At 46.5% G+C, this 25,359-nt stretch overlaps 1 protein-coding gene across 1 annotated transcript in view; it reads left to right on the top strand.

Moving 5' to 3' along the window:
• The window catches only part of SLC26A9 (solute carrier family 26 member 9), a 338,632-nt gene that overhangs the window by 223,843 nt on the left and 89,430 nt on the right, over positions 1–25,359 (top strand). The window contains exon 12 of the mRNA XM_082244534.1: positions 7,820–7,926. Coding sequence (XP_082100660.1) covers positions 7,820–7,926 — 107 coding nt within the window. The remainder of the gene's footprint in view (positions 1–7,819; positions 7,927–25,359) is intronic.

Genomic DNA, 25,359 nt, shown 5'->3' on the forward strand with positions numbered 1-25,359 from the left:
GCACAGCTAGTAAGTGTTTTGTGGCTGCAAATATGACCTAAAGGTTTTTAAAGTTGCCTCCCATTAAAGTCAATGGGGACCGCCGCAAACTTGCTGGTCGAGGACATTTGAGAAAATTTGCGGCTGACGTTCGCGAACCGCCCGGCCGATGTTTGTCCATCACTAATCATCAGCACTGTATTTGTGATTTGGTGTGGATGATTACAATCTGTGATACGCAGCGATTCCATCCTTGTGAGAGATAGTAATGTACAGAGATTCTACATCCATAGTCACTACAGTAGAAGTATATTTCGTGGTAATTGCTGGGTATTGTGGAGATTTTGCTGGAATTCAGTGGTATCTTGCAAGAAGGTAGCAGAATGTGTGACCAATTAACACTTTTTCTACATGGCCTGAAATTTGTTCATTGAGTGTATTTATACTTGTTACGATGGATCTGCCTGGATTTCCTTGCTTGTGGATATTGGGCAGCATATAGAAGTCCCCAATTTCTGGAGTATCTGAAATTGCACTGCTAAATCCTGAATTTAGGTGGCTTGGTAGTGTTTCAATTAGACCTTTTATTTGTAGAGTAAAACCCTGGATCCGATCATAATCCAGTTTTTATAGTCAGTAGCTTTTGCCAACTGCATCTTGCCCTCTCATATTTGTTTGTATCCATCACAAGAACTGCATCACCTTTTTATTTCTTGTATTTCTTGTATAGCCTTTCACTTTAGTGATTAAAGATTGTATAATATTTTATTTAATGTTGTGTATTCAATGCATGAAAAAAAAATGCAGCCTAGGATCTTGCGTTGGCGATATAGGACACGGGCACACCATTAACTGACTACCCTCCACCACGGTATACATACCTGTATGTCCTCATCAGCAGCTTATGCTCATCTTCTAGAGCACGCACCAAGGAGCCCAGTGATCAATGTGTCCCTCACAGAGAATAATGACCAGGTCAATATTAGTTTGGTAACTGTGTCTGTATATGCTACACACTGTGTCATCGTCCCATTTTTACCAAGCTTATCTGCTTTAGGTGTGATTATTTTAGAAAGACATTCCAAAACTTAAAGCGGAGTTCCACCCATTTTTAATACGTTGGATTACATAGATGTATGTAATCCCCTTTAAAACGACTTTTACCAATGGAAACTTTTTTTTCTTTTGCTAGTAAATACCTTATTTTCTTGTTTATTCCTCCTCTCCTCACTTCCGGGTCCGATCGGCGATGACGTCATTCGGCGATTCGCAGGGCGTGCTGGGATGTATTCCATGCCAAAAATCTCACAGTATTACACAGGAGCTGAGCTGTACTGTGTGTATTGAGGCCGTGACCTGCCCCGCCTCCGCCCCGCCTCCGCCCCGCCTCAAATCAAAAGTGCCCATTTTGAAGGCTTATATGCAAGTAATTGGACATACAATGGTTATGGGGGTCCAGGTACTGCCCTGGGGGACATGTATCAATGAAAATGTTTGTAAAAAATTATAATTTTAAATAATCAGTGATTTACTGATGCTTAAAGTGAAATAACAATAAAAATTCAAAATTCCTTTCAGTATAGTGCCTGGGGGGACCCCTTAGTCTGCCTGTAAAGTGGCATATTTGTACTGTATATAGAAGCTGCTGCAGCAATAACTGCATTTATAAAGCCAAAAAAAATATTTTTTTTTTCTCTGCAAGCTTTAATTTATTTTGTGAACAACGGCTTGGTGAGCCAGTCTGTATGATGGGTCAACAATGTACTGCACTGGGAACAAGACTAGAGATTTTTGGGATAAATTCTGGTATCACTTCTGCAGACTTTGCAAGAAACAGGTGTGGAAAAAAATGGCCTTTGAGTGTCGGAGGTGCCTTCACACTGTAACCCTATAGAGGTACTCTTGGTGAAAGCAAGAATTGCCTTGCTCTCAAACATTGAAATGATATGCACCTGTCAAACAGGTGCAGAAAAATTGGTCTTTGAGTGTCTGCGGTGCCTTCACACTGCAACCCTATAGAGGTACTCCTGATGATGTCAAACAGGTGCAGAAAAATTGGTCTTTGGGTGTTTATTGTGTCCAAATTTCTTCCAGATGAAATCAACACCCACAACGCTAGGCAGCCTAGATGTCTTGCAGAGATTGCACATCCCAAAAACACTTAATCAGCAACATTGGTATCAGGGGCTTTATAGCTGCTGGTAATCCAGGACTGATTCATTTTGATAAATGTCAGCCAGTCCACAGAGTCTTCTATTATCAGTAACAAATCCTCCAGCAGCACTGAATGCCTGTTCAGAAAGCACACTGGATGTAGGGCAGCCCAGCAGCTCAATTGCATACTTGGCAGGTTCTGGGCAGTGGTCTATTACTATGACCCAGTAACTCAGTGGATCATCAACCGGAAAGCTCTCCATCTCTGTTTATGACCATAGATAATTTGCCATGTGATGTAGATGCTGCCTATGGAATGTGGAACCTGAGAGCCCTGGGCGCCGAAGACTAATAAAATTGTGAAATGCATCACTTGGGAGGCCCCCTTCTCCACTGCTCCTCTCTTGACCAACAGAAGCTTCAAAACTATGTTTTCCACAACACTGTAACCTACCAGAGTCGGGAAAAGCATTAGATAAACTCCTCTTTAAGGTTTCCTCAAGAGATTTCATCTTCTGCTCCCTCTGTGGGGACGGGATGAGTTCTGAGACTTTCCCCTTGTAACAGTGGTTAGGGAGGGTTGTCAATCAATAGTGATTCTTCTCCTTAATGCCCCTTATTCTCAGGTCCTTTACAAGGCTTTGAAGCATGAGGGAGCCCATGCACTGCAAGCTTGCGGAGGCATGAGAAGCAGACTCCTCAGGATTACTGAAGATTACAGTATCTGGAACTGCCTCTACCCAGCCACCTACTACTCCCAAGAGTTCTGGAGACAGAAAAACATCTCTTAAGGTTTGATGTATGTCTTCCTCTGCTTCAGTGCCTTCAAAACTGCCAGAATCTTCCTCCCTCTCCTCATGTGTGTTCTTTGGCATGGCAAGAATGGTATCTGCATAAAGCATGCCTTAAGAGGAAAGGAAGTCCTCCTCTTCCTCCCCCACTGCTCTTCCTCTAGTGCTTTGTCCATAATGCCACGCAGAGTCTGCTCCAGCAGAAACACAACAGGGATTGTGTCACTGAGGCATGCATTGTCACGACTCACCAGCCTAAGCAAATCAGGCAGTTTACGGGCAGGTGGAATTCCCGCTGAATTAAAGCCAACTGAGCACTGGCTGTGTATGATGGCCTGAAATGGCTACAGACTCTTCTGCCCTGCTGTAGCAGATTTTCCAACTCTGAGTGCCTATTTAAGAAATGCTGTACCACCAAATTGAGGACATGTGCCAGGCATGACACGTGTCGACTTTCACTGTCTAAGGGCAGACGGGAGGTTTGTGCCATTATCGCACACCACCATTCCTGGCTCCAGCTGGTGTGGTGTGAACCACCTCTGGGCCTGCCCCTGCAGAGCTGAAAGAATCTCTGCTCTGGTGTGGTTCCTGTCCCCTAGACACACCAGCTAAAGCACTGCATGGCACCTTTAGTCTGACTCATTGAATAGCCCCTAGCTTAGTGGGTACTTGTGGTTCATAGGACAATTCAGCAGAGGAGGGCATGGAGGAGGAGAAGGGGGAAGAGCTGACAAATCTCGCATCATCACCACTAGCTGTATGGAGATGTGGCAGCACAACAAGCTGCAGCACTGAGCCCTGGATTTTACATAGTTTGTGAGGCTGAAAAAAGACACCAGTACATCCAGTTCAAACTATGATGTGTGTGCGTGTTTGCTGTTAACCGTACATTGTATACCCCTGTATGTTGTGGTCTTTAAGGTGCCCATCTAATAGTTTTTTGAAACTATCGATGCTCCCTGCTGATACGACTGCCTGTGGAAGCGAATTCCACATCCTTACTGCTCTGACAGTGAAGAACCCCTTACGTATTGCATCCTTGCAAGTTGCAAGCAGAGTTACTCAGTGTGCTGTGAAGGATATATATATAGTCCCTGACCATGCTTGCTAGACCATGTGTCAGCAGTAACATGGACTTTGCAGCTAACTGCCTTGCCCAATTATGCCACAATATTGCCTTCCACATGATAGTACAGAGCTGTAATGGCTTCACATGAAAAGAAATAGTGACTGGCAATCTGCCATTGTGGTACTGCACATTCTGCAAATACACAGAAAGGGGCCTAATCCACCATATGGAAAGGCAGGAGTTGTAAAGCCAGCAGCTTTACAAGCTTGCGTTTAGATGCTGGGCATGTGGTTGGCAGTGACTGTATTTTTTTTAAACATTTACTAACACACTGAAATGTACTGCTTTAAATGGCACTTAACACACAGAAAAATACTGCATTAAACATGCAGCAACGCACTGAAAGATACTGCAATAAATATGCATTAACGCACTGAAATATACTACATTAAACATGCATCATGCACATAAATATACTGCTTTAAACGTTCAGTAACGTACTAAAATGTACTGCGTTACACGTTCGTCCCAAACTCATGCTCAGGCCGAACCCATTCACCTAGCCTCAAATCCAAGTTTACTATATGGACTACTTATGTTTTTATACATGTTGATAATATCTCCCCTTAATCTTCTCTTCTCGAGAGAATGAGTTCTGTTCCTCTAATTTTTCCTCATAGTCGAGCTCCTCCATGCCTCTTATCAGTTTGGTTGCTGTTCACTGCACTTTCCCCACTTCCCCAATATCCTTTTTGTGAACTGGTGCCCAAAACTGAACTGCATATTCTAGACGAGGTCTTACTAATGATTTGTACAGGGGTAGAATGATATCCTTCTCTCTGGAGTCCATACCTCTCTTAATACAAGAAAGGACTTTGCTCACTTTGGAAACTGCAGCTTGGCATTGCATGCTATTATTAAGTATATGATCTACCAGATCTTCCAGTTCCTTCTCCACCATTGATTCCCCCAGTTGTACCCCCCCCCCACCCCCCAGTTTGCATGCATATTCTTACCCCGCAAGTGCATAACTTTACATTTATCAACATTAAACTTCATTTGCCACATACTTTGTAGTTGCCTAATTAAACGGTGCATTGAGGTCACCTTGTAAGTTGGAGACATCTTGTAAAGATGTTCTTCCACTGCATAGCTTGGTGTCATCTGCAAACACTAAAATGGTACTTTTAATTCTATATAGACCCTATATCATTTATAAATATTTTAAAAAGTAAGGGTCCCAACAATGAACCTTGGGGTACACCACTGATGATAACCTCAGACCATTCAGTGTATGAATCACTAACCACTACTCTCTGAATTTGGCCAGTTTTCTATCTATTTACAAATGGATTTTTTTCAGATCTGTAGACTTCACCTTACACATTAGCTGTGTGTGGCGTGTCAAACGCTTTTGCAAAATCCAAATATACCATGTCCACAGCCACTTCTGTCCAAGGTTTTACTTACCTCTTCATAGAAAGAAATCTGATTTGTCTGACAACTTCTGTCTTTCATGAACTCATGCTGTCTGTTGCTTAAAATACATTTTTCCAGCAAGAGCTCATCTATGTGATCTTTTATTAAACTCTCCAGTATGTTCCCAACTATAGAAGTTAAACTAACAGGTCTATAGTTCCTTGGTAAATACTTTGGTCACTTTTTAAATAAAGGCACCGTGTTGGCCTTTTGCCAATCCAGTGGTACTGTTCCACCCATTAAAGAGTTGCTAACAATTAGAAACAATTGCTTTGAAATGACAGAGCTCATTTCTTTTGTGGGTATGTGGGTGTATGGTATATGGTCCAGATGTCCAGATATTTCTGGACCATATCACTTTTGATCACTGGTGGATATCACTTGTGGATCATTTGGGGCTGTCAATAACATCCCCATTATGAACATGAGCCCCCCCCCCCCCCCCCCTTGGTATACACAGAGCTGAAGAAAGTTATTTAATAAATTTGCCTTCTTTGTCCCCAGTCACCCACTCTAGATTATTTTGTAAGGGTCCTATATGCTCAGACCTTAATATATTTGAAGAATTTTTGGGGGTTTGTCCTACTATCAATTGCAATAATCTGTCGTTAATTTTGAATTTTTGCATCCTTGATTCCTTTTTTACATATTCTGTTATAAAGCTCTGTTGAGGCTACTACTTTCTCTGGTCAAAGCAGGCTTGGTATCACTTGATGAAAAGTTATTGTTGCCCTTTTTAAATCTAAAAAGATGCAGAGTGGGGTCCTGCTACTTTTTGTAAGTTAAGCTAACTGTAAAAAATAAATTCCACAGCCATATATGTGCTACGAGAGAATGCTGTTGTTGAGATATTCTGGGAAAATTGTGCTGTTCTGTAACACTGCATACAGCTTTAAGACATCCTTCAAGCCTGTATTTTAAAGGGTTTATATTTTTATTGTTTCCCTTAAAGCAGCTAGAAGAAACCTTCTTCCCAGTGTATGGTATTATTTGACATTGGTACATGTGCTCTATGACAGTGCCTGACTTCTTTGGCCTTTTATTTGATAGATTTTTAGCCCCACAAATAGACTAAATGTAATATTTAATGCCAATGGCTCCCACTGCTATTAATCTGCCGAGTGCCGAGTGCCGAGCAAGAGCCACTGCTCTCGTGTACATTGCTGGATCGAGATTCCACTCAGGTAGGTGTGTGGGGGAGGGGGGGGCTGGGGGGATGCTGCAGCACAGAAAGTTGTTTTACTTTAAGCTATAAAATGCATTAGGGCAGTGCTCCCCAACCTTTTTATCGCCGCGGATCGTCAACGTTTGATAATTTTTCTGTGGCCCGCTGGGGGGGGACGTCAATGCAGAGTGACCAGCGTGCCCCCAATCAATGCAGAGTGCCCACAGCATTGCCCCCAATCAATGCAGAGTGTCCACAGCATTGCCCCCAATCAATGCAGAGTGCCCACAGCCTTGCTTCCAATCAATGCTGAGTGCCCACAGCATTGCCCCCAATCAATGCAGAGTGCCCACAGCAATGCCCCCAATAAATGCAGAGTGCCACAGCATTTCCCCCCAATAAATGCAGAGTGCCACAGCATTTCCCCCCAATAAATGCAGAGTGCCACAGCAATGCCCCCAATAAATGCAGAGGCCCACAGCAATGCCCCCAATAAATGCAGAGTGCCACAGCATTGCCCCCAATAAATGCAGAGTGCCACAGCATTGCCCCCTTTCAATGTAGAGCGCCAGCATTCCCCCCAGGAGGACCCGCTCCCTGATTGGCCAGGAGGAGGATCAGTGTGACAATAGCCAATTTTCATTCGCTATTGTCACACAATGGGCGGGCTCAGGGAGGTGCAATGCTCTGCGCCTCGGCCGCCACATTGAAATCATTTAAAGTTCCTCGGGCGGCCCGGTAGCGTTTGATCCACGGACCGGTACCGGTCCGTGGCCCGGGGGTTGGGGAACACTGCATTTGGGTACAAAACTTTCAGCCCTACAAGCTTACAATCACTTTAAGGCATACACAGTACAATAACAACCAAATGTATAACTTAACTAAGCTAACAGATTAAGAACCCAAATAAATATAAATAGGGGAAATAAGGAAATATAATTCTATCCTGTCGATATCCTGAAATATTCACAGCTGGTAACTATTGAAATGTGTGTGGTTTTAGAAGCAAGTTTGACTTGGCATATACTGTAGCAGCTAATATTAATCTAGGGGAGCAACTAAAATGATTTATTGTAGATGCTGAGTCCAGCAGAACAAGTAAGAGAGGTTGCTGTAATTTATAGTGTTTGCATTTATATTTATTTTTCATTGCTAACTAAGGTTTGTTTACTGTCCCTGTAGTGTGTCTGGGTTGTGAGTTTTCTCTCCACATTCGTTCTTGGGCTTCCATATGGAGTAGCTGTTGGTGTGGGCTTTTCTGTCTTGGTTGTCATATTCAATACACAATTGTGAGTATTTTTCACATTATCTTTGCTTTTCCTTCAAATAGATAGTATACCGTACATCTGTGGACAGAATATTAGGTTGTATTGGTGATGGTGACTGCATGTTCTGAAATTAATTTCCCATCCTTTGCAAAAATAATAATTTTCATAATAGAGACATAATTCATGACACCAGACAGGTCAGTTTCCTTTCCTTTTCCTTTTTTTATTGTTCAAAGAATATGAAATAGCCATGGGACTTCCATGGGCTCTTAAACAACCATAACTTGTTCAATATATGAAAAGAATTGAACCCCTTGATACGTAACGTGACTACATCGATTTAGCCTCCACAATACCAATTCTAAAATAGACTATATATTGAATCAATAAAACATCCTACCTCAAATAACCAGGCATCAATATCAGCAGGTCCTTGAAAAGACCACAACCCAACCATCATCCTATGCCACTTTCCCCCCAACACACTCTATCTTGGCTACTTAGCAACTCTCTTCTACCCATGGATTCTTACAATGAGCAACTTTTATTTATTCATATAAAACATTTATCCCAAAAGAAAAGAAAAACACTGGTACTCTAACTAATTGTGTAACTGCAGTGTGAACTGGAGTTTCCCTTCAATTAGATAGCGAATTTTAGTCTGTTAGTTCATCTAACCCCCCAGATAACAATGCGGCTGTCTGCTGTGCCCCTGCACTCCTTCATCCAGACTGGGGGCACTCTAATAGAGGAGGTTTGTTACTGGTCAGATCACCAGATCAAAACAGAGGAAAAACCTTAAAAAAGAAACCTAATGCAGCCACCACATATAAGGATTGGTAATCTGTAAAATATTAGATTTTTGGTTTTGGTTTTAATGCTGCTTTAATTGCATATCTTATCAATTTTGCAATACAGCTCTTTCTTGGCTCCTGCATTAAAAAAAAAGAGGTTGTTCAATTTCCTTCACCCTTTATTGATCTCCTCCAATTGGTTTAGAATAGCCCTCTTTATGTCTAGGTAATGGAAGGCTGTTTCCTTTTGGATTGGCTAATAGGTTGGAAAGATAATTGTTAAAAAGCCTTAAGCACAACTGTTAAATTCCTTTGCGAGAATAATTTAGATACCTGAGGTTGACTTCTGAATAAAGGATTTGAAAATTAAATTAAAAAAACATAACTAAAGGATTATCCTTAAATTTTAAAATGTAGACAGGGTAGCTGCCTGAACTTTAGTGTATTCATTAGTTTATCTGCCCCCTATTTTGGGAACTCCAGGACTGAAGGCAGTATACAATGCAATCCCTGATTGCTCCTGGACAGCTACAAATTGAATGTCTTAAAGATTTTATGGCATTAGTAACTGTCATCCTATTTCCCAATTACTTTTTCTGATCAATTTTTTTGCCTTTAAATGTTTTCAAGTGATTCTGCAAGTGATCTAACCAAAGGACTAATACACATGTGATGCACATTGTGGTTATTGCTGGCCTGAAATTACAGGTCTCGACTTCCCATTCCTTCTTTACAAGGGGTTCTACCTTATTATTCATAGGTTTTTAAGGATCCCTGTATCTTCAAAAGAAAGATTTTTCAGAAACCCAAGAAAGGGAAGCATATAATTTGAGACACGTGTCCCATAATTTAGAATCCTCTTCTTCATGACAAGGAGTATGGCCAAGTCTCTTTTCTTTCTCTGTGGGTCACAGAAGTGCACTTAGTTCGTCACTCCTGTGACTCGTATTCAGCAAACAATGTGTTAAAGTCCTTTGCTGGCTGACATCACTCAGCTCAGACTCTGGAGGGATCCCAACTCTAATTTTGAGATCCATTCAGATGCCTGACCAGCAGCTGGCTCAGCCTTTCAGCACTCCAGTAAGCATTAGAGGGGCAGAGCAGAGAGCCGGTGGCTGACAGTCAATGGCTCTCTGCTCCCTGAGGTTTAGCAGTCACAGATTGCTCAGTTCTCGTTCTGAGGCTCCATTCACACCTGAGTGTATAATTTTCAGGCATTTCTTTTAGGCATTTTTGAGGCTTTTGTTGGGTGCTTTACGGGCTTTTTTTGCCAGTGTTTGGAGGCAGGCATTGGCATCTGACCAAAGCTTCAGGCATTTTGCTTCAGGTGACAAAATGCTCATATGTGAACAGGGGCCATTGAAATTAATGGAATTTTGCTTGTTGAGCATTTTAAAACTTTAGAGATGAGTGTTTTATGAGCTGGAAAACACACAGGTGTAAACAGGCCCTTTAGAGGCAGCAGGGGACAAATGCAGCATCAGACTGACCACCTAGTTGAGTTTGATTGTTTGTTGTTTATAAATCCCACACTTCTCTTTTACAATATCATGTATGTTATTAAAAATAGAGTAAATACCCTCTACCTGGGCACTCTGGATAAAACCAAACAATATGTATAATGTCAATTAACACACAATGTGTAGAAGAAATAATGAATTTGTAAAATTTACAAATCACTGGTAATAAAATTGTGACAAATTATACAAATAACAAACGTGAAGCAGCTGGTTGTAAGGCAACCCAAGCCTGGAATGTAGTGAAAGACAAAATTAAAGCTGCACTCCTTTTAGGATTAAATCATCAAACAGCTTATAATAAGCTTATGATAGTATATGGAAATGTCCATACATAACCACCAAGTGCTCCAAATAGTGCAATAAGGTGATGCAGAGATCCTCTCAAGTGACTCCACACAGCAAAAAGTGGGTTGTGCTATCTTACACCACCATCAAGTAGATTTCCTACTCACCAGACAGACAGTTAGAATGCAAAATGGATCATTGAGAGGAGTTTCTCTTATAGAAATAGATGTTCCCCAGTAGCCACTCCAATCCAGTCAGATGATATCTCCAGAGTGGTGTACCATATGATTAGACAAAAAGACCCTTCATGGCATAGTATTTTGGAGCATTTAATGATTTCACACTAGTAAAAACACTTACGGTTGCAGATCAAAGTGGACTTGTTCCACCTGTGTTCCAAAATGGCGGAAGTGACGTGTCATGTAGATCCCACCCAATGCGTTTCGGAGGTCACGTTGCAGGGCAAAACGCAATGATTATTAAAAATTATTACTCCACTAATTATTTCAAAATTGTCTGCATACTTTTACGCTCACATGTGAACAAAGTTGGGTATCTGTTGATGTCTTACCTTGGAAACAGGCTAAAGAGAAAGGTTTGACATAGAAGGTGAAAAGTAAACTTTATCCTATTAAAACATTGACTTGACAGCAGTTAAAAAATCATGGACAAAACAGGCATGGGAAAAAGCAGTTGACGCGTTTCAAAAACTAACCTGGTTCTTGGTAGATCGATTGTCTCCGGGATCGGGTCCCTTAATGAACTGGCTGAGAGAGTGGGTAGATGGTCAGCTGCAACCATTAGTCCAGACCTTACAAAGTTTTCTCGCTCTGCATCTCAGATACATTGACGATCTGATCTTTATAATTGACAGAAATACTGACTTTATTCATTTTTTAATTATTTGAATGACAACATATACAATCTTTCTTTTACGGGATGTGAACACTGTTAATTGTCTTGATGTGACACTAGAACAACATGCAGGTAGGATTGTTAGCCAAATATATAGAAAACCCTCAGCGGGCAATAGCCTTCTGCATGCTCACTCGAGTCATCCATTTCATACTGTTAAGGGTATTTTTGTAGGGCAGTTTTTAAGACTCCGTAGGATATGTAGTGAGCGGACACCTAGATGTCCGTGTTCGACGGGTTCGGCCGAACTTTAAAAAAAAGTCCGGGTCCGTGTCCCGGACTTTTACCGAACTTTTCCCGGACACCGAACCCCATTGAAGTCAATGGGGACCCGAACTTTAAGGCACTAAAATGGCTCTAAAACACCAAAGGAAAGGGCTAGAGTGCTGCAAATGGCAGCAAAACGTAATTAAGAGCATGGCAAGTGCTCTGCAAACAAATGTGGATAGGGAAATAACTTAAAACAACAAAACAAAACAGAAAAATAAAACAATGTTCTTCTTCATCTCTGAAGGACGAGGCCCATATGGAGTAGGAGGGAGGTTGAGGTGGTGGTGGATGTGGCGGTGACATAGGCATGCGAACAGGGTGTGCCGGGTGTGCCTGGGCACACCCTAATCACCTAGGGCACATAGCATTGCCAGTGAGGAGATGGGAAAGATCTCCCTCGGACCTGCTCTGCTCTATTTCTCTTTGCCTACAGGTACATGGCCCCGATACATTACTCTCCCTGCTGGCAAACACATGCATGTGTATTTCAACTTTGGGGTGCACACCTTAATGCAATAGGCTGCGCACACCTATGGGCGGTGTAGGTGGAAGCGGCGGTGGAGGAGGACCAGGGCCGGTGTTATGAGGCAGGTGGAAGCCTGTCGTGCAGAGAAGGCTTACCGTTGCCGGTGGGCGGAGCTTGGTTGGAAACCCGAGGTGAGTAGCACAGGCTAACCTGAGGTGCGGGGTCTAAGCATCCACCGGTCTTCACCAGGGCCTCTGAAGGTGAGGATGGATTTGGCTGCAGGTGGATACCAGGTCGCAGTCCCCAGGGTCGCCCCACCAGGGGGTAACCGGTCAAGGTCCGAAGGTGGATGAGCCGACAAGGAGAATCCAGAAGAGTAGTCAAAACGAGCCGGGATCAAGACAGGCAGCAAACAAGCGAAGTCAGGGACGAGCCAAAGGTCAACAGGTATCAGACAGGAAATCAACAGGAAGCAGGTTCAGAACACAGGAAGCTGAAGGCAACACAGCAATGTGCAGTGCTGTTGAGCTGTTTAAATAAGGCAGCCTGTTTGCCAATTATTGCAATTAGTCTGCTCTGGATTAACCCTTTAGGTTGCAGACAGCACATCATGACACACATCAGTGTGCTCAGGAAGCGTTCCTAACATTGACCCCCCCTTAAGGGCAACCTCCTGGTGCCCAACAAACTGCTTTTCTGAGGATGGGTAAGAAAAAACGCTTGGATTAAATCTGCAGCATGGATGTTCCGCTCCGGTTCCCAGGAATTTTCTTCCGGCCCATAGCCTTTCCACTTGATCAGGTACTGGAGCTGGTTACCTCTCTTCCGACAGTCAAGTATGGCCTCCACTTCATACTCCACGTCTCCATCAATAATCACAGGTTCGGGAGGTCCAGAATTTCTGCCAGGGAAGGCATCAGGAACCACAGGCTTTAAGAGGGTGACATGGAATACAGGATGGATCCGCAGGGTATCAGGTAAGGATAGTTCGTAAGCAACGGCATTGAGTCTCCTTTTATCTGAAAATGGACCGATAAATTTGGGAGCCAACTTCTTGGACGGGCAGGCCAAGCGGAGGTTGGCTGTGGACAGCAAAACCCGATCACCGGGCTGGAGGATTAACTCTCCCCTCTTTTTCTCGTCAAAGGTTTTCTTGGACGCTGCCTGAGCCTTGGTCAACGTTTCCCGCAGAAGTTTGTTATTGCTGGTGACAAAGTTGAAAATGTCCTGGACTGCGGGAACTCCAGATTCAGAGGAGATGTCAGGCAGGAAGGAGGGATGGAACCCGTAATTGGCGAAGAAGGGGGATTGCCCGGTGACGGAATGTTTGGAATTATTATATGCGAATTCCGCAAATGGCAATAAGGTTACCCAGTCATCCTGGACAAAGGTAGTGAAGCAACGGAGGTATTGCTCCAGGGTCTGGTTAGTCCTCTCGGTTTGACCGTTGGTTTGTGGATGGTAGGATGAGGACATAGCCAGGTCGATCTTCAGGAGCCCACATAATGCCTTCCAGAAACGGGACGTGAATTGCACCCCTCTGTCAGAGATGATACTGGTAGGTACACCATGTAGTCTTACTACCTCCTTGAGAAAGATGTCTGCGGTCTCTTTCGCGGTGGGAGTACCCTTGAGGGGTAAAAAGTGGGCCATCTTGGAAAGCCGGTCTACGACCACAAAGATGGCAGAGCACCCTGCTGAAAGAGGCAGTTCCACGATGAAGTCCATGGCGATTGTCTGCCAGGGCCGGTCAGGAACTGGGAGTGGTCTGAGAAGCCCCCAAGCCTTGCTTCTTGCGGTCTTACTCCGGGAGCAAGTGGGGCAGGAAAGGACATAGTGTCTGCAGTTCTTTTCCATCTCGGGCCACCAAAAGGTGCGCTGCAGAAGGTCAAGAGTTCTTTGGATGCCAAAATGACCGGCTAGAAGATGATCATGACAGGCACCCAGAACTGCCACTCGGACGTCCTCTGGAACAAAAATCTTGTCCCCGGCCCATAATAAGCCATCCCTGCGTGACAGGAGAGTTCCCGGTGGGTCAGAAATTTTAGCCGAGGCTTGTTCGAGACGGGACCTCAGACCTGTGAGAAGAAGCAGAAAGTTCTTTTCAGACAGAATGGTGTCAGGTACTGGGACCTCTTTAGGGTTGTCAAACATCCGAGACAGGGCGTCTGGTTTGACATTTTTGGATCCAGGTCGGTAGGTGATGTGGAACGAAAACCTAGAGAAAAACAGTGCCCATCGTGCCTGACGGGGTCGCAGATGTTTGGCAGATCTCAGGTACTCAAGGTTTTTATGGTCCGTGAAAATGAGAATAGGGTGTGCCGCACCCTCAAGCAGATATCGCCATTCTTCCAGGGCGGCTTTAATAGCCAAAAGTTCCCGGTCTCCCACATCATAATTCCTCTCCGCCGTGGAGAGTTTTCGGGAAAAGAAAGCTATTGGGTGCATCAGGTCCTTGACCCCCTGTCTTTGGGAAATGACTGCCCCAATAGCGACTTCTGAGGCATCTACCTCAAGGAGGTAGGGTAAGGTGGGATCTGGATGGCTCAGGATAGGAGCAGATGTAAAGAGCTTCTTTAAAATCATGAAAGCGGACTGGGCCTCAGGAGTCCAAGAATAACGGACATCTTTCTTGGTGAGCTGGGTGATAGGGGAGATGATGTTGGAGAATCCCCTTATGAACCTCCTATAAAAATTGGCAAAGCCGACAAAGCGCTGCACTCCTTTCTTATCAGATGGCGGAGGCCAATCCAGAATAGCAGAAACTTTCTGGGGGTCCATCTTTATTCCTTCCGTGGAAATTATTAGCCCCAAAAATGAAATGCTGCTTTGCTCGAAGTCGCATTTTTCAGCCTTGGCATATAGACCATGCTGGCGGAGGCGGCTGAGAACATTTCGGACATGCTCGCGGTGTTGTTCCAGGGATGCGGAAAATATCAAAATGTCATCCAGGTATACAATGACAAAGATGTCCAACCAATCCCTGAAGATGTCGTTCACGAAATGTTGGAACGTAGCTGGAGCATTACAGAGGCCGAACGGCATCACTAGATACTCAAAATGTCCGAACCGGGTGCGGAAAGCCGTCTTCCACTCATCCCCCTCTCGGATGCGGACTAGGTTATAGGCCCCACGAAGGTCCAATTTTGTGAACAGGGCAGCGGACCTGAGTCTCTGAAAAAGCTCGGGAACCAGAGGAAGGGGGTAGCGGTTCTTAATAGTGATCTTGTTTAGATCCCTGTAGTCAATACAAGGTCGGAGAGAGTGATCTTTTTTTTCCACGAAGAAAATACCTGCTCCCGCCGGAGAAGTGGATGGGCGGATGAACCCTTTCTTTAGGTTTTCGTCCACATAATCCTTCAGCACGCCCAGTTCCCGTTCAGATAAGGGATAGATCCGGCCGAACGGAATCGCAGCCCCAGGCAGCAAATCGATGGGACAGTCATACGGACGATGCGGGGGCAAGGTCTCGGCGCCCCATTTACTGAACACATCCAGAAAGTCGTGGTAGGCCTGGGGCACGACGGAGCATAGGTCAGGCTCAGACTCGAGACAGAGTAGGGCTTTGGAAGCTTGGAGTGGCATGGGTAGGCAGGAGTTTCTGCAATATGATGACGGGAATTGGATGGCTCCTGTGGTCCAATCGATCTGCGGGTTGTGGGCCTGCAACCACGGCAACCCCAGGATAACGGGAAATAAGGGAGATGCAATAATGTCCAGACTTATCATCTCCTTGTGGCCAGACAAGGAGACCATGGGAAGAGGAGGGGTTTCCTGGGTCACAGGTCCGGATTTAATGTGGGATCCGTCAGCCAGAAAGATGGTGAGGCCTTGGGTCTTCGGCTGGAGAGGTATGCCATGTTGAGCAGCGAAGGTGCGATCAATAAAGCAGCTGCAGGCTCCTGAATCAATGATCGCTGTAACTGGGACGGGACCTTCCGAGAGCTGCAATGACACAGGGAAAGCTAGGTGAGAGGTATTGGTAACAGATGCCACACAACTGGGTGGAGGAACAGAACGAAACTTGCAGAGTTTTGCAGGGCAGGAACGCACATAAAGGCCGGCTTCTCCACAATAGAGACAGAGGTTACCCATTTGCCGACGACACCTCTCTTCTGGAGACAGGGCTGGTCGCATGATCCCGAGTTGCATGGGTTCAGACATATCTGGAGTGGCACCGGTAGGAGCAGGACAGACAGGGACTGGTCCAGTCGGGGAAAAACGTGCGGGAGTAGTCACCCGTGGCAGCATCCAGGTTGGCCGAAACTGTTGTGGAGGCCGCTCTGCCCGGCGCTCCCGGAGCCGGCGGTCGATCCGAATGACCTGGGAAATCAGATCTTCCAGGGTGTCAGGTATACCCACTCGGGCTAGTTCATCCTTCAGTCCTTCAGATAAGCCCAGGCGGAACTGGTAGCGCAGTGCCGCCTCGTTCCAGGAGGTATCGGAACTCAGGCAGCGGAAGTCGGTGACGTAGTCCTCGACGGGCCTGCGACCCTGCTGGAGAACGTGAAGTGCAGCTTCTGCGGTGGAGGACCGCTGCGGATCATCATAAAGTTGAGCCATGGCCGTAAAAAATGATGATAATGAGTCCAGATGGGGACTGCTCTCCTCTAGAAGCCGATGGGCCCAGGATTGAGGCTCGCCTAGGAGCAAAGAAACGACAAACCCCACCTTGGTGACCTCCAGGGAAAAGGTCCGGGGCTGCAAGGAGAAGTACAATTGGCAAGCATTACGGAAGGCTCGGAATTTACACCGGTCTCCGGAGAATTTTTCGGGGTTCGGAACACGGGGTTCCGGTGGCAACATCACTACCGTGGGACTAGGAGCAGATCCTGTGCACGCTGCAGAGGTGGGCGGAGCTGATAACACTGGAGGGTTCCCCGGGAGAGTGGCGGATTGTAATCGTCCCTCTAGCTGTGTGTAACCATCCTGGAGGGTCTTCACGGCTTGTGACAGGGCTGCGAGGTGCTGGCAAATTTCCTCCAACGGTGAGGCCTCTCTTGCAGGCTCCGACATGGCTGTGTTGTACTGTTATGAGGCAGGTGGAAGCCTGTCGTGCAGAGAAGGCTTACCGTTGCCGGTGGGCTGAGCTTGGTTGGAAACCCGAGGTGAGTAGCACAGGCTAACCTGAGGTGCGGGGTCTAAGCATCCACCGGTCTTCACCAGGGCCTCTGAAGGTGAGGATGGATTTGGCTGCAGGTGGATACCAGGTCGCAGTCCCCAGGGTCGCCCCACCAGGGGGTAACCGGTCAAGGTCCGAAGGTGGATGAGCCGACAAGGAGAATCCAGAAGAGTAGTCAAAACGAGCCGGGATCAGGACAGGCAGCAAACAAGCGAAGTCAGGGACGAGCCAAAGGTCAACAGGTATCAGACAGGAAATCAACAGGAAGCAGGTTCAGAACACAGGAAGCTGAAGGCAACACAGCAATGTGCAGTGCTGTTGAGCTGTTTAAATAAGGCAGCCTGTTTGCCAATTATTGCAATTAGTCTGCTCTGGATTAACCCTTTAGGTTGCAGACAGCACATCATGACACACATCAGTGTGCTCAGGAAGCGTTCCTAACAGCCGGATTAAGAGCATCATGGGCTTGGTGCTGAGGATTTTGAAGGGCCTTAAGGGCCGTGCCTTGCCATGCACCCAGAGGAGGAAGGGTGCAGCCATGCATGCCTAATTCAACATGGGATGCTGTCTCTGAAGCCCATAAACACATCCATGCATCGGCAACTGTCCCTCCTTGTCCGGCCTTCGCGCTGTGTGGGGAGGTTCTGAGGGTGCTGCCTGGGGAAGCGAGCATAGAAGCCAGACTTCTGTGTTTACAAGTGACAGAAGAGCGGTAACAGTGAATATGGCCAACCCGGGGCCTATATAAAAGGTAGGGGCCTGGAGCTGCAGCTCCAATAGCCCCTACGTTAATCTGGCCCTGAGGAGGAGGACGAGGTAGCCAACACTGCTTCTTTTCACAAATTTTAAATGAGGGTACAACCCAAAAGAGTGAGAGCAAAAATGGAACAATGGGTGGGTAAGGTCGGTATCCATTGCTATTCTGCATAAGGTACGGAAAAGTCCCGTGGGATCCATGCCTGGTTCATTTTAATGAACATGAGCTTGTCCACATTGTCTCTGGACAGGCGGCTGCGCTTGTCTGTTATAACGCCCCCAGCCGTGCTAAATACCCGTTCAGATAATACACTGGCTGCAGGGCACGCCAGCACCTCCAAGGCGTAAAGGGCAAGCTCAGGCCATGTGCCCAATTTGGAGACCCAGAAGTTGAAGGGGGCAGACCCGTCATTCACTACATGTAGGCGTGTGCACACATACTGCTCCACCATGTTGGTAAAATGCTGCCTCCTGCTAAAACGTTCCATCTGAGCTGCTGGTGCTGCTGTTTGTTGTGGCGTGCTGACAAAGCTTTTCCACATTTCGGCCATGCTAACCCTGCCTTCTGAGGTGCTGGCGGTGCCCTGGTTGCGATGGCGACCTCCTCCTCCTCTGCCTTGTGCTTCCACTGCGGCCCCGCTGTCAGATGGGAATGCCAGCAGCATGGCGTCTACCAGCGTGCGCTTGTACTCGCGCATCTTGCGATCGCGCTCCAGTGAGTGAATTAAGGACGGTACGTTGTCCTTGTAACGGGGATCCAGCAGCGTGGCCACCCAGTAATCAGCACAAGTTAGAATGTGGGCAACTCGGCGGTCGTTGTGGAGACACTGCAGCATGTAATCGCTCATGTGTGCCAGGCTGCCCAGAGGCAACGAAAGGCTGTCCTCTGTGGGAGGTGTATCGTCCGTGTCCTCTGTATCCCCCCAGCCACGCACCAGTGATGGCCATGAGCTGGCCTGGGTGCCACCCTGCTGTGAACATGGTTCCATCTCCTCCTCCAGCTCCTCCTCCTCCTCATCCTCCTCATCCTCCAGAACTGTGCCCCTGCTGGACAATTTTGTCCCTGGCGTTTGTGTGTGCAGGAACCCACCCTCGGAGCCCCTTGCGAATGACTCCCCTGAAAGCCTTGGAAATGTTACCTCTTCATCCTCCTCCTCCTCCTCATCCTGTGCCACATCCTCTTCCATCATCGCCCGAATTGTTTTTTCAAGGAGGCATAGAAGTGGGATAGTTAAGCTGAGAACGGCGTCATTGCCACTGGCCATGTTGGTGGAGTACTTAAAACAGCGCAACAAGGCACACAGGTCTCGCATGGAGGCCCAGTTATTGGTGGTGAAGTGGTGCTGTTCCGCAGAGCGACTCACGCGTGCGTGCTGCAGCTGAAACTCCACTATGGCCTGCTGCTGCTCGCACAGTCTTTCCAGCATGTGCAAGGTGGAGTTCCACCTTGTGGGCACGTCACATATGAGGCGTGAGCGGGAAGGCCGAAGTTACGCTGCAGCGCTGCCAGGCGAGCAGCAGCAGGGTGAGAACGCCGAAAAGTGCGCACAAACGGCCACAAACTGAAGCGCCCTGCAATCCTCGGTGGTGGAAGGACATGCACCAAATTGCTATCCGCCTCAGGCCCATCCGCCACTGCATTTACCCAGTGTGCCGTTAGGGAGATATAACGCCCCTGACCGTGCTTACTGGTCCACGTATCGGTAGTTAGGTGGACCTTGGCACAGATGGCGTTGCGCAGTGCACACCTGATTTTTTCCCCCACTTGGTTGTGCAGGGAAGGGATGGCTTGCCTGGAAAAGTAGTGGCGGCTGGGCACGACGTACTGTGGGACAGCCACCGACATAAGGTTTTTAAAACTGTGCGTCTCCACCAGACGGAATGACAGCATTTCAAAGGCCAATAATTTTGAAATGCTGGCATTCAGGGCCAGGGATCGCGGGTGGGTAGGGGGGTACTTCCTCTTCCTCTCAAGTGTTTGGGAGATGGAAAGCTGAACGCTTCCACGGGACATTGTGGAGATGGTTGTTGGTGACCCAGGTGGTGGTGTTGCTGACAGATCGTCTGTTTGCGGGGTGGCAGGTGCCGGTATCACTACAGATGTGGCTGGAGCGGCCGAGACTGCAGCAGAAGAGGAAGCAGGATGAGCCAGAGACGTTTCTTGGTTTTGAAGGTGTGTACTCCACTGCAGCTCGTGCTTTGCACTTAGATGCCTGATCATGCAGGTTGTGCTCAGGTTGAGAAGGTTTATGCCTCGCTTCAAGCTCTGATTGAACAGGGTGCAAACCACTTGTGTCCTGTCATCAGCACATTTTCTAAAGAACTTCCACGCTAGAGAACTCCTTTGAGCTGACTTTGGTGCGCTCGTTCCCTTGCTGCATTGGGCAGTAGCGGGCGTAGTGTCTAGGGCACGGCCGCTCCGCTTCTGCACCCTGCTCCCTCTTCTGCTGTGCTGGTGGCTCTGTGCGACCACCGCCTCTTCCTCCAAACTACTCAGGTCACCTGCATGACGTTCATTCCATGTGGGGTCGAGGACCTCATCGTCCTCCACATCATCTTCCACCCAGTCTTCACCCCTGCCCTCCTTGTCGGTCTCCACAATGCTGAACGCCGCAGCAGTTGGCACCTGCGTTTCGTCATCATCGGAGACGTGCTGCGATGATCCTTGCATGTACTCATCTTGAGAAATAAGTGGTTGGGCATCGCTGCACTCAATCTCTTCCACTTCTGGGGCAGGGCTAGGTGGATGGCCCTGGGAAACCCTGCTGACAGAGTCATCAAAAAGAAGAAGAGACTGCTGTATGGCTTGGGGCTCAGACTGCTTGCCTGATTTGCAAGGGGGTGAGGTGAAAGACGGTTGGACATCGGCTGCAGGTGCCAACTGTGACCTTTCTGCAGTAGACTGGGTGGGAGACAATGTGAAGGAACTGGAGGCACTGTCAGCAGCAAACCAATCTACTATCGCCTCCACTTGTTCTGGCCTCATCACTTCTAGGGGCGTATGATGCCCTACCAAATACTGATGCAGGTTCTGTCGCCTACTCACACTTGAGGAAGGTGTTTCACTTGTGCGTGTAGCTGGCACAGATCGACCACGTCCTCTCCTTGCAACAGGAGCTCTACCAGCAGCACCACGACCCAGGCCACGGCCCTTATTTGACGGTCTCCTCATATTTCTGTAATTTAAGATCTTGCCCTAGAAAGGTTTTTATTGAATAGCGGAATAGGAAATATGATCCAAAAAAGTGTATGTATCTCGCACGTACAAAACCACACTAGGTCCCAATTACTATTGTTTCTACCCCTAAAAGGATGGATGAGGAGTAGGAGGAGTATGGAACAGACAGCACCCTCAAATCTTCAGAAGTATGAGATGAACCTCAAAAACTTGGAAAGGTGGATCTCACACGTACCGACACAGACTATCCCGCAATTCAATTGATCCTCAAAGGTTTTTATTGAATAGCGGAATAGGAAATATGATCAAAAAGAAAGTGTATGTATCTCACACGTACACCACCACACTAGGCCCCAATTACTATTGTTTGTACCCCTAAAAGGATGGTTGAGCAGTAGGAGGAGGAGTATGGAACAGGCAGCACCCTCAAATCTTCAGAAGTATGAGATGAACCCCAAAAACTTGGAAAGGTGGATCTCACACGTACCGACACAGACTATCACACAATTTAATTGATCCCCAAAGGATTTAATTGAATAGCGGAATAGAAAATATGATCAAAAAGAAAGTGTATGTATCTCACACGTACACCACCACACTAGGCCCCAATTACTATTGTTTGTACCCCTAAAAGGATGGTTGAGCAGTAGGAGGAGGAGTATGGAACAGGCAGCACCCTCAAATGTTCAGAAGTATGAGATTGTGTTCACTGTACCCCACAAAGATTGTGTTCACTGCACCCCACAAAGATTGTGTTCACTGCACCTCAAAAAGGATTTTGTTCACTGCACCCCACAAAGATTGTGTTCACTGCACCCTAAAAGGATTTTGTTCACTGCACCCCAAAAAGATTGTGTTCACTGTACCCCCCAAAGATTGTGTTCACTGCACCCCACAAAGATTCTGTTCCCTGTACCCCACAAAGATTGTGTTCACTGCACCCCACAAAGGATTTTGTTCACTGCACCCCAAAAAGATTGTGTTCACTGCACCCCAAAAAGGATGTTGTTCACTGCACCCCAAAAAGGATTTTGTTCACAGCACCCCACAAAGATTGTGTTCACTGCACCCCACAAAGATTGTGTTCACTGCACCCCACAAAGGATTTTGTTCACTGCACCCCAAAAAGATTGTGTTCACTGTACCCCCCAAAGATTGTGTTCACTGCACCCCACAAAGGATTTTGTTCACTGCACCCCAAAAAGATTGTGTTCACTGTACCCCCCAAAGATTGTGTTCACTGCACCCCACAAAGATTCTGTTCACTGTACCCCACAAAGGATTTTGTTCACTGCACCCCAAAAAGATTGTGTTCACTGCACCCCAAAAAGGATTTTGTTCACTGCACCCCAAAAAGGATGTTGTTCACTGCACCCCAAAAAGGATTTTGTTCACTGCACCCCAAAAAGATTGTGTTCACTGCACCCCACAAAGATTGTGTTCACTGCACCCCACAAAGGATTTTGTTCACTGCACCCCAAAAAGATTGTGTTCACTGCACCCCAAAAAGATTGTGTTCACTGCACCCCAAAAAGGATGTTGTTCACTGCACCCCAAAAAGGATTTTGTTCACTCCACCCCAAAAAGATTGTGTTCACTGCACCCCACAAAGATTGTGTTCACTGCACCCCAAAAAGGATTTTGTTCACTGCACCCCAAAAAGATTGTGTTCACTGCACCCCACAAAGATTGTGTTCACTGCACCCCACAAAGATTGTGTTCACTGTACCCCCCAAAGATTGTGTTCACTGCACCCCACAAAGATTCTGTTCACTGTACCCCACAAAGATTGTGTTCACTGCACCCTAAAAGGATTTTGTTCACTGCACCCCAAAAAGGATGTTGTTCACTGCACCCCAAAAAGGATTTTGTTCACTGCACCCCAAAAAGGATGTTGTTCACTGCACCCCAAAAAGGATTTTGTTCACTACACCCCAAAAAGATTGTGTTCACTGCACCCCACAAAGAATTTTGTTCACTGCACCCCAAAAAGATTGTGTTCACTGCACCCCACAAAGATTGTGTTCACTGCACCCCACAAAGGATTTTGTTCACTGCACCCCAAAAAGATTGTGTTCACTGTACCCCCCAAAGATTGTGTTCACTGCACCCCACAAAGATTCTGTTCACTGTACCCCACAAAGATTGTGTTCACTGCACCCCAAAAAGGATTTTGTTCACTGCACCCCAAAAAGGATGTTGTTCACTGCACCCCAAAAAGGATTTTGTTCACTCCACCCCAAAAAGATTGTGTTCACTGCACCCCACAAAGATTGTGTTCACTGCACCCCAAAAAGGATTTTGTTCACTGCACCCCAAAAAAATTGTGTTCACTGCACCCCACAAAGATTGTGTTCACTGCACCCCACAAAGGATTGTGTTCACTGTACCCCCCAAAGATTGTGTTCACTGTACCCCCCAAAGATTGTGTTCACTGCACCCCACAAAGATTCTGTTCACTGTACCCCACAAAGATTGTGTTCACTGCACCCTAAAAGGATTTTGTTCACTGCACCCCAAAAAGGATGTTGTTCACTGCACCCCAAAAAGGATTTTGTTCACTGCACCCCAAAAAGGATGTTGTTCACTGCACCCCAAAAAGGATTTTGTTCACTACACCCCAAAAAGATTGTGTTCACTGCACCCCACAAAGGATTTTGTTCACTGCACCCCAAAAAGATTGTGTTCACTGCACCCCACAAAGATTGTGTTCACTGCACCCCACAAAGGATTTTGTTCACTGCACCCCAAAAAGATTGTGTTCACTGTACCCCCCAAAGATTGTGTTCACTGCACCCCACAAAGATTCTGTTCACTGTACCCCACAAAGATTGTGTTCACTGCACCCTAAAAGGATTTTGTTCACTGCACCCCAAAAAGGATGTTGTTCACTGCACCCCAAAAAGGATTTTGTTCACTGCACCCCAAAAAGGATGTTGTTCACTGCACCCCAAAAAGGATTTTGTTCACTGCACCCCAAAAAGATTGTGTTCACTGCACCCCACAAAGATTGTGTTCACTGCACCCCAAAAAGGATTTTGTTCACTGCACCCCAAAAAGGATGTTGTTCACTGCACCCCAAAAAGATTGTGTTCACTGTACCCCCCAAAGATTGTGTTCACTGCACCCCACAAAGATTCTGTTCACTGTACCCCACAAAGATTGTGTTCACTGCACCCTAAAAGGATTTTGTTCACTGCACCCCAAAAAGGATGTTGTTCACTGCACCCCAAAAAGGATTTTGTTCACTGCACCCCAAAAAGGATGTTGTTCACTGCACCCCAAAAAGGATTTTGTTCACTGCACCCCAAAAAGATTGTGTTCACTGCACCCCACAAAGATTGTGTTCACTGCACCCCAAAAAGGATTTTGTTCACTGCACCCCAAAAAGGATGTTGTTCACTGCACCCCAAAAAGATTGTGTTCACTGCACCCCAAAAAGGATTTTGTTCACTGCACCCCAAAAATATTGTGTTCACTGTACCCCCCAAAGATTGTGTTCACTGCACCCCACAAAGATTCTGTTCCCTGTACCCCACAAAGATTGTGTTCACTGGACCCCACAAAGGATTTTGTTCACTGCACCCCAAAAAGATTGTGTTCACTGCACCCCAAAAAGGATGTTGTTCACTGCACCCCAAAAATATTGTGTTCACTGCACCCCACAAAGATTGTGTTCACTGCACCTCAAAAAGGATTTTGTTCACTGCACCCCACAAAGATTGTGTTCACTGCACCCTAAAAGGATTTTGTTCACTGCACCCCAAAAAGATTGTGTTCACTGTACCCCCCAAAGATTGTGTTCACTGCACCCCACAAAGATTCTGTTCCCTGTACCCCACAAAGATTGTGTTCACTGCACCCCACAAAGGATTTTGTTCACTGCACCCCAAAAAGATTGTGTTCACTGCACCCCAAAAAGGATGTTGTTCACTGCACCCCAAAAAGGATTTTGTTCACAGCACCCCACAAAGATTGTGTTCACTGCACCCCACAAAGATTGTGTTCACTGCACCCCACAAAGGATTTTGCTCACTGCACCCCAAAAATATTGTGTTCACTGTACCCCCCAAAGATTGTGTTCACTGCACCCCACAAAGGATTTTCTTCACTGCACCCCAAAAAGATTGTGTTCACTGTACCCCCCA

The sequence above is a fragment of the Pelophylax lessonae genome, assembly GCF_965119305.1.
Source record: "Pelophylax lessonae genome assembly, chromosome: 2".
Lineage (NCBI taxonomy): Eukaryota > Metazoa > Chordata > Amphibia > Anura > Ranidae > Pelophylax > Pelophylax lessonae.